This window comes from Glandiceps talaboti, chromosome 8, assembly GCF_964340395.1.
Source record: "Glandiceps talaboti chromosome 8, keGlaTala1.1, whole genome shotgun sequence".
NCBI lineage: Eukaryota > Metazoa > Hemichordata > Enteropneusta > Spengelidae > Glandiceps > Glandiceps talaboti.
The window spans coordinates 15,553,211-15,570,599 of record NC_135556.1 but is presented as its reverse complement, the minus strand read 5'-3'; the positions used below and the strand labels follow the sequence as shown (position 1 = coordinate 15,570,599).

General features: G+C 37.4%; 1 protein-coding gene across 1 annotated transcript in view; it reads left to right on the top strand.

The window, feature by feature from the left end:
- LOC144438601 (sushi, von Willebrand factor type A, EGF and pentraxin domain-containing protein 1-like) overlaps positions 1 to 16,534 on the top strand; it is a 21,801-nt gene extending 5,267 nt beyond the window's left edge. Inside the window, exons 8-31 of the mRNA XM_078127695.1 lie at positions 468 to 719; positions 1,321 to 1,451; positions 1,976 to 2,084; positions 2,737 to 2,937; positions 3,581 to 3,888; positions 4,356 to 4,560; positions 4,894 to 5,055; positions 5,458 to 5,619; positions 6,009 to 6,170; positions 6,364 to 6,534; positions 6,885 to 6,997; positions 7,897 to 8,111; positions 8,555 to 8,739; positions 9,285 to 9,587; positions 9,826 to 9,991; positions 10,715 to 10,866; positions 11,278 to 11,484; positions 12,221 to 12,352; positions 12,613 to 12,795; positions 13,468 to 13,590; positions 13,882 to 14,019; positions 14,763 to 14,885; positions 15,389 to 15,568; positions 16,137 to 16,534. Of these exons, the coding sequence (XP_077983821.1) occupies positions 468 to 719; positions 1,321 to 1,451; positions 1,976 to 2,084; positions 2,737 to 2,937; positions 3,581 to 3,888; positions 4,356 to 4,560; positions 4,894 to 5,055; positions 5,458 to 5,619; positions 6,009 to 6,170; positions 6,364 to 6,534; positions 6,885 to 6,997; positions 7,897 to 8,111; positions 8,555 to 8,739; positions 9,285 to 9,587; positions 9,826 to 9,991; positions 10,715 to 10,866; positions 11,278 to 11,484; positions 12,221 to 12,352; positions 12,613 to 12,795; positions 13,468 to 13,590; positions 13,882 to 14,019; positions 14,763 to 14,885; positions 15,389 to 15,568; positions 16,137 to 16,321 (4,268 nt within the window). The 3' untranslated portion in view covers positions 16,322 to 16,534. The remainder of the gene's footprint in view (positions 1 to 467; positions 720 to 1,320; positions 1,452 to 1,975; positions 2,085 to 2,736; positions 2,938 to 3,580; positions 3,889 to 4,355; positions 4,561 to 4,893; positions 5,056 to 5,457; positions 5,620 to 6,008; positions 6,171 to 6,363; positions 6,535 to 6,884; positions 6,998 to 7,896; positions 8,112 to 8,554; positions 8,740 to 9,284; positions 9,588 to 9,825; positions 9,992 to 10,714; positions 10,867 to 11,277; positions 11,485 to 12,220; positions 12,353 to 12,612; positions 12,796 to 13,467; positions 13,591 to 13,881; positions 14,020 to 14,762; positions 14,886 to 15,388; positions 15,569 to 16,136) is intronic.
- Positions 16,535 to 17,389: the final 855 nt, after the last annotated feature.

Below are 17,389 nucleotides of genomic sequence, written 5' to 3'. Positions count from 1 at the left end.
TATACTGTAGTGGGATGAGACCATAAGAATGATAAGAAATATACCAGCCCTATTCATATTTATAATTTGACTGCATCATATACCTGTAATGTATTCGTTTCTAGGACTTTCTGTCCTAAGCTTTATACTTTCTTCGTAAATTTCTGCATACCATGACCGACATCTTGTTCTCGGAAATCAATGAGAGCGTGCACATGTCAGTATGTAAGTTTAGGACTCTTCAAAGAAAAACAAAATTTCACCGTTATTTGAGGAACACTTTAAACTGAGTATTTACCATTGAATTTTGGACAATTCTAAGTCTTTTACGGTGTTGATTTATCTTGTCTGTGATTTATGATATAAACATTTTACATTTCTGTAATTTACATTCTGCCAATCTTTCTCTTTATGAAATTATAATTCAGTATTAAGAAAATTGTACTTACACCGTTCGTAACACAATCTCTTTACTTCATCCTTGACAGATGATTCACCCCCTGAAATAGAATGTCCGGAAACCGTTCAAGTGAGCACAGACGCTGGACTGTCGAGCGCCCTCGTACAGTGGGCACTACCACGTATGTCGGACAACAGTGGTTTAGAAGCCACAGTGTCTGTTCAACCTGTCGGTCTGCAATCCCCTCATCGGTTCAATATCGGATCACACGTGATTACATACACAGCAACAGATGCCAATGGACTCAGTACTTCATGTAGCTTTAAGGTGATCGTTACCGGTATGTATCAAATGTATAACTTTTGGACGATAAATTTACGACAAATTGAATGTCCCTGACAAAGAGTAACTGCATAACAAACGGACGCATAAATAAACGCTGGCCCTTAAGTGACAAGACAAACACAAATTCATGCATAGGTGATAATATATTTATTGGTCATATTTTTGGGGGGAATGGCGGGAAACTATTAACATTCCCGCCCACCTACCCATTCAATCCTTGGATTTTAATTTCGACTTTTCGGTACTGACAGAAAATAATTCTATTTGCTACAGTGAAATTGCTTCGAACCCAAAACAGACAAAATGTCGGTCAGAATACCCCCTCTGTGGTAGTTTGAAGAAAATATGTACAGACATCACTGGGGAAAGAAAACAGACATGCATGAAAGTCAAGAATACAAAGAATTTTTTATCTATTTGTTTTAAATGTTTAAAAAAAATGTTTAGGGTCGGAGGCTTAAACTAGGGTCGGTCGGGTTATTGGAAATAACACACATTTCTTTATTTGGCCTTCATACGGACGATTTTATTATTTTGTATAAAAATTATGCGATTTAAGAGTATTTTTAACAAATATTGGGGAATTTCCTCCATAGATGAAGAAGCTCCAAGAATTGCTGGCTGTCCTGATAATATAGATCAACGAAGCCCACGAAAGAAAACCGTTGCTACTTGGAATGAACCAGAATTTATTGATAATTCAGAAGAGGAACTGGAAATATCCACAGTAAGGAAGTTGACTGTACTGTTTTGTGATAAAGGTTGGGTTATAATGTAATATAAGCCGAGGCGAAACCTCCCCAATAGTCTGTAAACACACAAGGAAGAACAGACAAGGAAGAAGCTCTTTCTTTCTTTCTTCCTTGTCTATGGTCTGAGTAAAAAAAAACAATACAGATAATTTGTGGTCACAGACAATGTTTACATGAGAATGGCGTGTTTCTCATAATGCATCATTCCAGATGGCTAGTTTGCGCGAAAATTGTGTATCAACCGTGCTACTTCCTACGATCAAAACTCGTGTTTTTTGAGTATCAATCGTTCTCCTGGTTTCCATTCTTTACACAGTATCTACTGATCATTTTTAGTGTTGTGTTTCATTGACACTTTCTTTTCTCTTCGTTTCTTGGAGAGGGGGGGGGGGGGCTCGAGTATATGTTTTGTCTCCGATTCTGTGCAATTGCATCAGCCTTGACACTATCGTTAAAAAAAATATCAAACGAAACTAATACACCAAATCCTTTATTTCAGAGCCATTCGTCCGGTGTATCATTAAGTTGGGGAAGTCACACCGTTACGTATACAGCTAGGGACTCAAGTGGTAATGAAGCAGTTTGCCAATTTCGCGTCAGATTTTACCGTAAGTTAACAAATTCGTCGTTTGTTGTAACAATTGTGGTTAAAACCTGAGTTTATTTATCCGGCGATAAAAACAACTAAGATATGGAGTGTTTAACGTTACAGTAAACTACTATTATGGAACGTATCAATTGTAGATTCGCAAACACATCAAAACCACAAGATGTGAATATGATACGGTAATAATCATACTAATCACACAGTTTGACATATGTTACCATTTTAGAGACATTTTTGGTGAATGTGTAGAGGATATATAAGTTCACTTAAGTATGTTTAGATGCTATTCCCCAATATTTTTCTTCGTTCAGCCAAGGGGCCTTTGTCACTCCGAGTCGCTAGACGAGTAGTGACAACGTACCCTTAGGTCACGAATATTTTCCAGCTGAATGAAGAAAAATATTGGAGAATAACGTAATTATACCACCGACAGTAACGTCAAAGAAAAATCGGGGGGAAATAATGGCAATTTTGAACGTTTTGTCTCATATTTCGAACACAGCAGAACCACTGACGTAGACACGCGTTGTCGTGACGTAGAACGACCAGAGTATATATTCCATATTTTTGGCTTATGCATGGTATATGTGGTATCTATAACATAATATCTCAATTTGGCTTCGTTAATTTGAACTGTCTTTTTTGTCATTCAGCAAGCACATGTCCGCCGTATCCAGAACCCGTGAATGGTGCTAGAGTTTGCGATGATTGGCTCTTTGGCATGTTTTGTCGCGTGACTTGCAACCAGAAATACGAATTTGCCCGTAAGCCTGCAGAGTGGTATATCTGTAATGCTGAGGGCGACTGGAGAACTCAACCTCCAGGGTTGGATACTCCTTGGCCGGATTGTTCAGGTATTTGCAGCCAGCGTGGCTTTGCATTCAGATTGGGGTGTTTTTAAGGGGTTCACAAAGTATAGTGTTTAGACTTTGTGAAGATGACAGAAGAACAATCGTTTATGCTGGTTTATTGAACCAAAATGTCACTGAATCTGTCCACTGCGGACGGTTAGGTCACGTAATTAACAAAGAGTATTGAATCAGTGTTTCATATGCAAATTCGATATTAGTACTTGACGTCATTCGAAGCAACTTCATTCCAAACAAAACTAATAACAGTCTATATTCAGATGATGTGACGCAGTACCACACAAATAATTAAGCTCTAACTATGTTTTGGTATATCCTTGCCCAAACTTCAGACTCGATACAACAACCACATAGTTGGTTATCTGGTAAATGAAATATACAGTTGATAAACTATTGCCTATGTTCGGAGTCCCTTTCCCAATTTACGGTTTGTCGTTATTGTCACGTTAACAATTTTAAAGTTCATTTATTGGTGTGGATCTTTTTATTTCTTCGTTATTTATTTCATGAGTATAATAGTATGAAATGAACATTCTCTCTCTCTCTCTCTCTCTCTCTCTCTCTCTCTCTCTCTCTCTCTCTCTCTCTCTCTCTCTCTCTCTCTCTCTCTCTCTCCTCTCTTTAACAGAGCTTTTCAATCCAAGGAAAGTTCGTAAGGGACTGAAAACACAATATTATGCTGGTAACTGTAATAATCAGAAAACAAAAAAAATGATCAAGAAAGTCTTCATTGAGGAATTTACTAATTCCATTTTTGGACAAACTGGAGGTTGCCTTGTTGCAGAAAATGCATGCAAACTCAAATCTGTAACTGTGTATTGTGGCGCAATCAACGACACCATTGGGAGAAGAAAACGTGACGTCACCGCTCTGGGATATGAAAACGTAGTGACCATCGAATTTACAATATTTGGAGAGGTCACTGACACAACAGAGGTAAAGAATGTTTATTAATTACAGGAAGTGATAAAAGTTTCCCTTTGGGTTATATTAATACTGCAGTCTCCTGAAATTACATTCATTTCATTTCAGAAGTATGTTTTGATGATAATATTAACTTTGCGATTTTCATGTTAAGTCTGGAAAGTATCTTTGCCAAAGTAGCAACATTGCTGTCGTCGCTTTAATCACCATTTTCACCACCACCACCACCACCACCACCACCATCATCACCATCATCATCATCATCATCATCATCATCATCATCATCATCATCAGCATCATCATCAGCATCATCAGCATCAGCATCATCATCATCATTGCCAACGATGGGGGGTTAAGGTGGTGGTGGTGGTGGTGGTGGTGGTGGTGGTGGTTACATACATGTAGATACAAAAATCATTTTTATCAGGTAGACCAGAATTTTTTAATTGATTGATTTTCTTCCTTTGCTTGTTCACAAGGATGACGACGTGGCAGAAGAACAGTTAAACGTGATTATTAACACTATGGACGATATTGCTACTTCGTTTGAAAGCCAGGCTAGACAAGGACAAATGACATTGACCGTTGAAAACGAACTCCTTGTGGTTAATGACGAATCTGTTGAGACAAACTCTACCGTACTTGTATGTGGCAATGGAACAGTATTGGTAGACAGAAAATGTGGTGAGAAGTTATGTGTGTTTGTGTGTTTGTGTGTGTGTTTGTTTGTTTGTTTGTTTGTTTGTTTGTTTGTTTGTCTGGGTGAGTGGTTGGTTGGTTGGTTGGTTGGTTGACTGATTAATTGATTACTTGCTTGATCCTGGATGTATTGATTGATTGATTGATTGATTGATTGATTGATTGATTGATTGATTGATTGATTGATTGATTGATTGATTGATTGATTGATCGATCGATTGATTGATTAACTAATTAACTGATAATCCATCTGATAAAACTAACTGATTCAACTCTCGAATTTACTTAAGATATACGATTTGTGTTCTTCTCTCATAGTCAATTGTCCTGTTGGTATGTATTATGACGAAATGAGTGACAAATGTCAATTATGCTCCCCTGGTTACTTCCAAGATGAAGAGGCACAGTTTGAGTGTAAGCAGTGTGATGTTGGCACGTCAACGATTGGTACACAGGCTAAGAATTTCACCGAATGTGTAGGTAAATATAGCCACAACTATTGCTAAGAAAGCAGTGGTGTGACCAATGATTTTTGTCATGATATAATGATCAGGATCGTGTCTTTGTAGAAGTAGAGAGAGGGTAGACAGACAGACAGACAGACAGTGAGTGAGTGAGTGAGTGAGTGAGTGAGTGAGTGAGTGAGTGAGTGAGTGAGTGAGTGAGTGAGTGAGTGAGTGAGTGAGTGAGTGAGTGAGTGAGTGAGTGAGTGAGTGATTTGATTGGCACTGACTGGAACTGAGGAGTGAGGAAGGGGAGGAAACAGAAGCAGAAAGACTTAATTTTGTGTAACGTTAGGCACTTATTAGATGGCTATTTTGTGATAGGTTCCTAACCAATGGTGATAACAAGCATACATTCTATTTCAATTTAACAACTCAGACGTGTGTATCCCCGGTACGTATTCCTCTAATGGGCTTGCCACTTGTAAGTCGTGCCCGAAGGGAACCTACCAACCGGAGGACAGACAGACAAGCTGTATTCCATGTCCACCATTGACAACCACGTCAATAGTCGGAGCAGCAAGAATGGAGGATTGTCAAGGTAAACAATACTAGAATATATTATGACAGTCGGCAGTTGAATATTGGAAACGTTGATCAAAACCGCGACCGTTACTATATATATTGAAAAATCATAGATTCGAATGATAGTTCATTAGATCTGTTTTGCATATCCATAATGCATTATGTTATTTGTTAACTAAGATACCATCATAATGAACGAAAATCAACTTAATTCTTTCTACCTCGCCAAGTTTAAGTTTAACACATCGTTAACCCTTTGTTGTGTTTCCGGTATATAGTATAATACGTATAACCACGTACGATATACAATCACGATTTCTTCTGAGTTACACCGGTCAGTATTCTTTATTTTCCATATTTTGTTCTTCTTTTGGCTAAAACGCACAAGTTTTCTATATTTTTCAGCGAAATGTGTTCCTGGTAGTTTTTCGCCAAGTGGTGTGGAACCGTGTTCGCCATGTCAAGTTGGATATTACCAATCAGAATTTGGTCAAAGAAGTTGTCTTCCTTGTGAGGGCACACTAACAACCTATGGCGTTGGAACGATGTCCGTGAATCAGTGCACGGGTGAGGTTCTTGTTTCAACAAGTCTGCCACTATATCGTTATCTGTCCCAGTTCTACCAATTTATCAGATGACATTGAATTATAAATTATTCAACTGTATACTTAATACCTTGTTAGGTAACAAAGTTGTTCTTTTATTTACGTTTCATCTTTTATTTATTCTAACTGTTTTTCTCTATTTCCCAACGTTATAGTCATTGATCACTGTGCTTCCAATCCTTGTTACAACGACGGTTCCTGTACAAATACAAAGAAAGGATATAAATGCGAATGTAACAACGGTTATACCGGTAGTAATTGTCAGGACGAAATAGACGAGTGTCGGTCAAGTCCATGTGCTTTCAACTCTACATGCCTTGATAGAAGTAAGTTATCCTTCATCATCAAAGAATAATAATCACAAACGTTACTTCTTTTAATTAATACAATTCTTTTTTTTTAAATTTCTTTCACAGATGTTTTTTGTTTATAAATACTATATATAGAAACATAGACAAGGAAACTCTTGTATGTGATTTAAGGATGTAGACGTTTCATTCACTGTCAAAACTCTCGCCTGTCATTTTTGGTAAATGACAAAATAGGTAGATAGCAAAACGGGATGTTTAATTAACCCATGCAGTTGTACATTATAGTTGTACAAATGTTCAATGATGACTTGATTTGTGTTTTTGTGCATTGATGGTAATATATTGTTTTATGCATAATTTCCTAGCTGGCGGATTCGACTGTGTTTGTCAGCCTGGATATACAGGACTCATTTGTGACCAAGAAGTTGATGAATGTCAATTATCGCCATGTCTTCATAGTGGACAGTGCCAAGATGAGGTTTGTCAATATCATATGAAATCAACTCCCTAATCTTGTCATCTATGTACGTAACAAATGATCAATTAGATAATTAATTAATTAATTAATTAATTAATTGACCAATTTAACACCTATCTATCTATCTATATATCTATCTATCTGTCTATCTATCTGTCTATCTATCTATCTATCTATCTGTTTAATTGGTCCATCAATCCAATGATCAACTCCTCCATAGACTGTCTATCCATCCATCCATAATCAATCAATAGATCAATCATCAATCAAAATAACCAACCAATCAACCCATTCGTTCATACATTTCCCTAATCAATCAACCAACAGTCGATAACACCCTGTATAGGCTATCCGTAATATGACAACAGGGAAGCAACTATTGCGCCTTTTGCCCACGTTTAAAAGTCTACTGCCCAGCCATTTCATGATCGAATATTCATTTATCACTAGAGGCCAAGACAACTCGACGATAAACTGTTGATACATTATCTCTGTGGCATATGTTCTTCACGTCATCCACGTTATCTTATTCATTGTGAACTAGCTTTAAAAGCCGGGGTTTCAATCGCAGTGTTGTATCCGTGTTACCTTATGAGTGAAGCCATAAAGATTACACCGGACAATTCTTTTGTTCTGGACCAAATTTCCCTATTGTTCTGTTAGACGACTGTTGTTGTTTTTTTACACACAAATTGTAATCCTAAAACAAACTGGGCCTTTAACATAGTCTCGTATTATTACATATACTGAGGCTTACTGCCTATATTCCACCTCAGACCACTAAAAGAATTCTTCTGTAGGTTCCACTACAGACTATTCTGAAAAGAATAGTACATGTCTATTCGCATTTGATTCATCAGTGTGTCGTTCCATCTCGGTGTTTGATATTTGGCCTACAGGTAAATGATTTTCAATGCGTCTGTGTCGATGGTTACAGTGGTAACTTTTGTGAGATCGTTCCTGACAACTGTGCAAGCAACCCGTGTCAAAATAATGGTTCTTGTATCCAAGTTAATGACAACTTCGTTTGCGCATGTCACGATGGGTTTACTGGTTTGTACTGTGAAGTCAATATGGATGAATGTCAATCAAACCCATGTATGAATGGAGCAGAGTAAGTATCAAGTGTCAAACTTTTCTGAAGAGCTTTATTTCAAATATGAAATTATGAAGTTTAATTTCGTGACGATTGGCCTGGAGGATGTGATATACCCATTTGATCAGTTACTACCTCTAGTATATCTCAGACCACTTGTTTTCTACACTATATAGTGCCATGATATACACTAATTCTCGCGACCCCGCAGAGCAGTATACGTGCAAAGGTGTGTAAATGTACTTATGTAAAAATTGTCAAAGTCCTTAAATATTGAATTAAATAGAGAGTCTGATATGAAACCTTTTTACCAATATTTTAAATCCTTTATACAGTAGAGAATGCTTTCTTAGATGTTCTTTGTGTTTTTGAACAAGTGCTTCGTCTCGAGTATAAATCCAATTTTTTTTCTCAAAACCAACAAAGTTACCAGATTTTCTCTGTCGTTAACTTCTTACTAGGTGCCAAGACGCAGACAACGCATATCGATGTCATTGTGTACGAGGTTTCCAAGGGCAACGCTGTGAAATAGACATCGATGATTGTCTTCATCAGGAATGTCAGAACAGCGCCACCTGTGTGGATTCGATTGATGGATATTTTTGTAAATGTCCACCCTCGTTTTCTGGCCGATTCTGTGAAAATGGTAAGCTCAAGCCTCAGCCCCAGCCTATTAAATTTTAAATGTTAAATATTACAATTATACTAGATTATATTAGATTATGATATCAATTTTAACAAACCATGTATGTATGTATGTATGTATGTATGTATGTATGTATGTATGTATGTATGTATGTATGTATGTATGTGTGTGTGTATGTATGTATGTATGTATGTATGTATGTATGTATGTATGTGTATGTATGTATGTATGTATGTATGTATGTATGTATGTACTTAAAGTTTGTTTGTTTGTGTGTTTGTTTGTTTGTGTGTGTATGTGTGTGTTTGTTTGTTTGTTTGTTTGTTTGTTTGTGTACCTATTCTTTCACCCACACTACGATACTGCCAATGATCAGTTTGAATGAACAGCACATTTAATTTAGCTTTGAGGCTCAGATCACCCTTCACAACTATACTTTCACACCACTAATTAATTGTCCTTTGATTCACGAATTATTCTTAAATTCTTCAAACAGAAATGAAATGACGCTCCCATTCTATGTCACTCCCATTTTTTTTTTCTAGAACTCTCTGTCAATTTTGACTTATCCTTTCAACGTCGTGTAACAACAGATTACGCTATACTAAATAGTTATACATTGCCTGAACTCAACACTTTTACCATCGCCTTCTGGATGCGTACATCTGATAGTGTTGGTACTATACTATCATATGCTACGACAGTTGGAGACCACACGGAAGATAACACTATTCTTTTGAGTTACTATGACAACTTCAAGCTGACCATCAATGGTGAAGATGCGTATACTGACAGCGAGGTTGCAGACAATGAGTGGCATCACGTCGTTGTTACGTGGGCAAATGAAGGTATAGTCATTTTTGATCAGTTTGACAACAAAAATCTCAATCTAACATACCATTTACTGATACATTTACATCGCCAACTTCCATTTGTCTGAGATGAAAGACGAATCACACACACACGCTGTTTCCATCTCAAGTTGCAAAGAGCGCCATATAACTAACATCATGATATATTGTATAGAATTACTACTCTTTCTGTCTGCCATTGTAAATGTAATATAATAAGATTTCCTTCTCCCAGGGGGTCGCTGGCAGTTTTACATGGATGGCGTTGTACAAAGCTCGGGTGAACACTTTCAAGAAGATTCCATTGTGCCGGGTGGTGGTTCTCTTATTCTCGGACAGGAACAGGATGAACTCGGTGGGGGGTTTAATCCCTCCGAAACATTTATTGGTGATATGAGTAGGTAAGGTCCTTGTATGTTACTGTCATGTGAGTTGTCTTGATAGCATTCAAGAATCACCGAAACATTGATTGAGACTGGTGTGTGTGCTTTGTACACTTTTTAGACTGCGCCCCTTACGACAACAAACTCGAAACTTTTTAACATAAAGTTAGTATAATTTAAGCTGTGAAGTGTGGCGCTGATTTTGGCGTGGCTTCACAGAATAAAATTCAATACAACACTGTCTGAACGTTATTTTAAATCAATTCAAGATGACATAACTTTATTCAGAACTGTTAAAAGATCAGTTAACAGTTCTGAATAAAGTTATGTCATCTTGAATTGATTTAAAATAACGTTCAGACAGTGTTGTATTGAATTTTATTCTGTGAAGCCACGCCAAAATGTGATTCAAAAATAGCAAATCCATTCAAATATAGAACTGGGTCCAGGCTTTTGAATGGGTAGTCAGGCATAAGTCATCCTAGAAACACAGCGTCCCTATTGGTTGTAAGAAGGATGAACCGTCTAGTATGGGACGAGCGAAATGAAGATGACTTTGGTTACTCCTTGGTGTTAGTCTCACAGACATACTAGTATCTCCATGGTATACCCAGTCCATGTGTTAACATACATTTAGCGCATCAATATACTCTCACGTAAAGTATTCTAATTTTCAAAATTGTCCGGATAGATGTTTACTTGTATGGATAAAACAACTTAAAGTGGCTGTTTTCTCAATAGGTTGAATATTTGGAACTCAGTCCTTACTGAAAGTGACATCGTAGTCATGGCGAGTCATTGTAGTGATCGCATTGGTAATATTGTCGCTTGGTCTGACTTCGAACTAAATACAATGGCTGAAGTGGAAATCACCGTGTCTGCTTTCTGTGAAGGTAATACAAAGTGATTCGATGTTCTCTTTCCCCTCATTTCAATAACAGAGAATGGTATGCGTTTTCAAGAGAAGAACATAAAGACAAAACTGTTAACGCTCACTACAATGCAGCAACTTAATCCATCCATCCATCCGTCTGTCTGTCTGTCTGTCTGTCTGTCTGTCTGTCTGTCTGTCTGTCTGTCTGATATCTTCCATCTAGCCTGCCCGATTGGCCATTCAACGAAACATTTCTGCTACAAATACACAAGTGCCTCATAATGATTTGATTTCAGTATACTTATTCCGAGACCAATATTTTGTGTAAATTTGTCACCGGCCGTCAATGGGATATTTACCGTTGAACATCCAACAGATAATCATAGTCTACCCAATACATATGTACATTTTGTATGTTTTTCCTAACCAGAAATCGACCTGTGCTTGTCCAGTCCATGTGATAATGGTGGAACTTGTGAGGACAACATTAGTGGTTTCACTTGTCACTGTGTTTCCGGTTACCATGGTGACCGTTGCGAAATAAGGGCCCTTCATTGTGATCCCGACCCATGTAATCACGGGAAATGTGATGATGATGGTGATGGCTATATTTGTTACTGTGACCATGGCTACGAAGGTAAGTTGGAAATCTAAACGCTCATGTACTCTAAACTCGTATGTCATGTTATGGTATAGACTTCCTTGTTCCTCCCTTATTTCACCCATATTCATTCATAGCAAGTAAAGGATCTTAATTCGTGGTGAATTATCGGACAAGTATAATATACAGTGTGTGATAAACGCTGAATCTCTGTATTACACACAATTTAGCCAACCCACTTCTATATTATTGCTGAACAATTTGGAACAAAAAAAATTGTTTGTGAAAATGGCACATTTGATTTGAAAATAGTCAAGCCTGTCTGTCTGTCTGTCTGTCTGTCTGTCTGTCTGTCTGTCTGTCTGTCTGTATGTCAGAGCCTATATGATAAATCATCATGATTGACCGTCACTAGTTGTTAGTATATCCATTTTACGTCCACATAGATGCCAAATACATGTACGTGTCTCATCATCTACCCCGATATTTCTGTCAAGGACACTATCTCTATGCCAGGCGATAATGATAATGAAAAAAGCGGCATGGCACGTTTTTTTCAAGACAAGCTTCTTACATAATTTTATCATCCTTGCATCTTAATCGCCATTTTGGAAAATATTTGAAAAGGAAGTCGGTAATGAATAAGTAGCTCTGTGGGACAATTTCGAAACTACACCATATACGGTTGGTCGGCATTGAATTTTACTTTATCAGACTGTCTTCGATTTGTTACGTCCTTTGTAACGGACTGTTTACACCTTTTATCCTTCAGGAAGTCACTGCAATATTGAAGTCAACGAATGTGACCCACAGCCATGTTACCATGGAGCAACGTGTAGGAACGAAGTCGGCCATTTTGTCTGCCTGTGTCCCCCAGGGTACACTGGCAGTCGGTGTGAAAACGGTAAACCAATGTGGTCTTTATGTTCAATATTAATATTTCAGTTTTGTTATGTTTGATCTTTTGTCTTCTTTTTTAAACTTAAACTTGACTGTCTTGTCCTGTGAAAATTATAGATTATAAACTATTAATAAATGATAAGAGATTTATGTCTAACGCCTTTTGTAAATAACCAAAAATCGAACAATAGTAACCAGCACAAAAAAGTACGAATAACAACTTGAAATGAATATAAAATCTCTGATTGTTTTCTTTACAAGTAGAAATCATGTGCCATCCTCCATACGACGTGCAATATGCTGATGTCGTCACCGACACACCTGACCTAACTTTTGGTTCGGTTGCTATATACGAGTGTCATCAAGGATACCGCCAATCAGGGACTTCGTTACGTCTGACATGCGATGATAAAGGCCAATGGAGTGGAGGACAAGTGATCTGCTCTGGTAATCATATACATCATCTTTCTGTGATGACGTCATTTAAAATGATGCCTAGTTTCAAACTTTAAAGCATACCCATATACGGTCTTCGTACGACTTCCATTGTGTTGAAAATATTGCACTGCGACTATATCGAGCTGATGTATATTGAATGCTTGTGTAGTAAACACTCAACTTCATTTTTGTTGTACGCAGAACTTTCAAACACTTTTAAGTTTATATTTTTACACATGGTGGATATGATGATACCTTTAGAGAAGTACCCCATGTACATCACTACTTAATTATAGCATACTATCTGTGTGAGGCATGGAAAACTAAAGACTTAGAAAGGGATGTTTGTCAAATATCACCAGACAAGGTTATACTTAGTCTAGTAGGTTATAATGTGGGATAATGGTGAAACATGTATCTGCTATGTCTTATTCGTCACTCACTCACTCACTCACTCACTCACTCACTCACTCACTCACTCACTCACTCACTCACTCACTCACTCACTCACTCATTCACTCACTCACTCGGTCAATCAGTCAAGTCAAACAAACAAACAAACAAACAGTAGATTAATAATGAACAAGCCAGAAAAACGAGAAAAAAAATACAAATGTAATTGTAATCATGGATTTCACAGCTTGACTAACTATCATCCATAATATTTTTTATATATACTAGATACTGATGAGTGTACAGCTGGTGTCTCAGATTGTCAACAACTGTGTTTTAATGAAGAAGGTGGTTACTATTGCGGATGTAGCAGTGGTTACCAATTGAACTCAGATAACAGAAATTGTGTAGGTGAGTATAGTGATGAACATGTCACTGGATTAAACAAAAGAGGGGCGCCTTTACTTGTGATAGTGTTTTAGATTTTTTAAATAAAGTCCATCCAATTTTACGACTACATTGTAGTAATCCATATCATACTGAATTTTCGAAATGAATATTAACTTTAAGGTAAATTGTATGTACGTGTGCACTAGCATACATATATCAGCAATGTTAGTGTTGTCTATGATACTAGAAGCAAGATCTGTCTTACAATAAGCGCCAGCACAAGCAATAAGAAACTACTCCATTTGTTTACAGATGTTAATGAATGTGTCATGGACGAGTACGGACAAGATAATGGAGGTTGTGACTATGACTGTGTCAACACACTGGGTAGTTTCTACTGTGTATGTCCCGATGGCTTTGAACTGATAAACAACAACAAGGACTGTCAAGGTAAACACAACCAATTCACGTATTGTTGTTGGTACACTTTCGTACATGCGGCCGATTGTTAGATTTGTCTTGCCAGGTTATAAGGCTTTCCGGGAAATAGTGTACTATGCATGAATCCACGGACAAGGAAGACATTTCTTCCTTGTGTGTTCTTCCTTGTTTGTGATGATGAATCTCAGTGATTAGATTCGTGATTGGCACGTCAAAGAATTAGAGTACGTGTAATGTTCTTTGATACTCAGCCACGGTACTGTTTTCCTAGTCCTGCTTGCAGTCGGTGCACGGGTCTAGATTACTGACATGACCCTTAACACGGAGAAGGAAGGGACGACTTACTCCGTATGCAAGCAGGACTACTGTTTTCCATGTCACTCTACGTTTCTGCAACAGGACTGTTGCCTTCATCCGGACAAACTGAGGATGAATACTGTTCACCACTAGAGGGCGGTGTGGTGTATGTTGCCGAAACGTAGACATGAAATAAAGTAACTTTACTTGGTTGTGTATCAAGGAACATTACTCAAATCATGTATGAACCATTTTCCGTATTCGTAAAATATCAAACGTGTATTTCTAACATCCCACTGTGGTTTTAGCGGCAACTGAAGTTTTGGGTACATGCACAGTGTGAGGGATTGCATACATCATCAATGACAATGTATCCAACGACTGTTTTTTATTTATTATTATTTTTTTAATAGTTTGATTTATTTGTTTATTTATTTAATTTTTTTGCAATTCAGATATCGATGAATGTACAGGGGGGACGAATGATTGTCAGCATGGTTGTCGTAATCTACCCGGAAATTACATATGTGAATGTAACCCTGGCTTTACTTTAAATGAAGATGGAAAGCACTGTGATGGTAAGATAACATAAGCAGTTTCCGGTTCACTCCTGACGACGTAAAAGATTATCAGGAGTTTCGGTACAGAAAAAAACTTCCTTCACAGCTTGCACCTCCAGTAAAAGAGCACATTTCTTGAAGAATAAAGTTTTAAGATCTTGTCAAACTGATGTCACATACACAACGCGCGTTTATGACAGTGGGAAAAGATTATGTTGGTTGCGATAGTGACGACACCTTTTTTAATAGTTCGCAGAATGAAGATTGCGTGAGAAATCTTGTGCAATCAAGACTTACAACTAGCAACTGACTGCCAGTGAAAATCAGAAGGAAATGATGAAAATTATGCAAATCACATCATGCAAACGGTACTTCTTCAGTCTCGTAATAAGGCATTTCAGACTGCTAGTTGTAAACACTTACGGTTCTACGTTTCATCGTTGTTGCATAGTTGCCGTATTATATATTTATAATTTTTAATATTTTATTGATAATGTTATTAATATTTATTTCTTTTCTAGCCATTCCTTGTGAAACTCTACCAAATCCGTCAAATGGAATGGTCTTTTCATTTTTACGTCAATATTTCTTTGGATCAAGAGTAATGATTCAGTGCTATCCGGGCTATAAGCTGATTGGTTCGAACTTTAGGTCATGTGACCAAACTGGAACATGGTCAGGCTCACCCTCCCGCTGCATTGGTGAGTTTATTCTCACTATAAATTCAAAAGTTTTATGTGGTGTAGGTTTGCATTTAAATGATGTCAAAAACCAGCTGCAATAATTGTACTGGGGTAGCGTTTGTTTGTATAATTATTTGCTTAAATTTACGTGAATTAATATAGACTTCAAAAGCTAAATTTTTTCATAAGGAGATATCTGTCCAGCGCGATACGGTAACTCTGGAAATATAAGTCTGGCAGGGTCGTGCACAGTAATAGTTTTGTAGGTTTTATTTTACAGTAGCCACTCTGTCATTATCGATCTGTTGCGCATCTTTAAGATCACATATCCGAATTTCTCTCAATGTCCCTCCTCTTTGGGAATTATACAATGCCAAGATATTGAACAGCTCCGATTGCTTTCTTTGTTATTTGTGTTTGAACATGCTTTACTTCTGCCCTAAAGTAACGGGTTGTCAGTTTGTTTAGTTTTTGTACTGGTAAGCTTAGGGGTTCTGACATAGCCATAATCATCCCCCAACTGGCTTGAGAACAAAACAATAGAATACAAAATGTGCGTATGTAATTATGTTTTCTTTTATCGTAGAAATTGACTGTGGCCCAATTGGTGTGATGGAAAATGGTGAGATCACAGGCTCAAGCAGTAAATTTGGTGACGGCATCTCATTCGTCTGTAATCACGGATTCGAACTGGTCGGATCACAAGTCCAAGTTTGTGAAGGATTAGGAAAATGGTCGGGAACGAGGCCCTACTGCAAGCCAACTGCATAATTCAACATGTACGGCATCACTGTCATAAATACAAAGTTGTAATTGAACAGTGCACATATAGATTCTGCTACCAATTCAGCTATGACGCCATTATGATACTGTCTGCATGCATGTCTTTGTGTCTGTCTGTCTGTCTGTCCGTCCGTCCGTCTGTCTGTCTGTCTGTCTGTCTGTCTGTCTGTCTGTCTGTCTGTCTGTCTGTATGTATGTATGTCTGTCTGTATGTATGTATGTATGTATGTATGTATGTATGTATGTATGTATGTATGTAATATGCATGCATGCATGCATGTTTGTGTGTGTGTGTGTGTGTGTGTGTGTGTGTGTGTGTTTCACAAAACCTCACTTGCGTCTGTCCTAGGCTACAGGTTGAAAAAATAATAACAGTTATAACAGTTTATCATACCAGTTGGTAAAAATCCAGATATCTGATTAGTCAAGACACAATAGATAGACTAATTACATTTACTTCAGGGATCATTGCAAATGAGAGGATTCGAAACGATCCTTGCATGACACAAAAGTGAGCAAAATACAGCACAGGACTGAGGTTCAGTAGTGCTATAGGCAAAACACACCATGGAACTGAGGTGCTATAGGCAAAGTGACCTAGGTATATGAAATGTCAGATGGCAACATCACGAGCGTTTATCTGAATGAATATTAACGTTCATCACTGAAATTCTGAATTGACAGTATCACCAGAATGTACTCATACACTTACATTTCTTCATTTTTTAACGATACATGATACAATATTAAATCCAATGAACATGTTGTAAGTTATAGTCTTAAAATAATACAAATTATATAATGGATACATAACAAACCGGATATGACACAATATTTTGTTAAATAATAATTATGCAAATTAGGGAAAATCAATTCCTCTAGACTTACCCTTTATCCACTTTAATCAAATATTAATATTCAGACAAGCAAATGTGCACGTACGGCAAATAGATAGAACTTTCGATATTTTTTTCCTAAGTCAGTTTTCATGTCGGATACAATGTATCATCATTGGAAACGTAATTTTAAAAGCTGGGCAAATTAAAGCAAGCACGG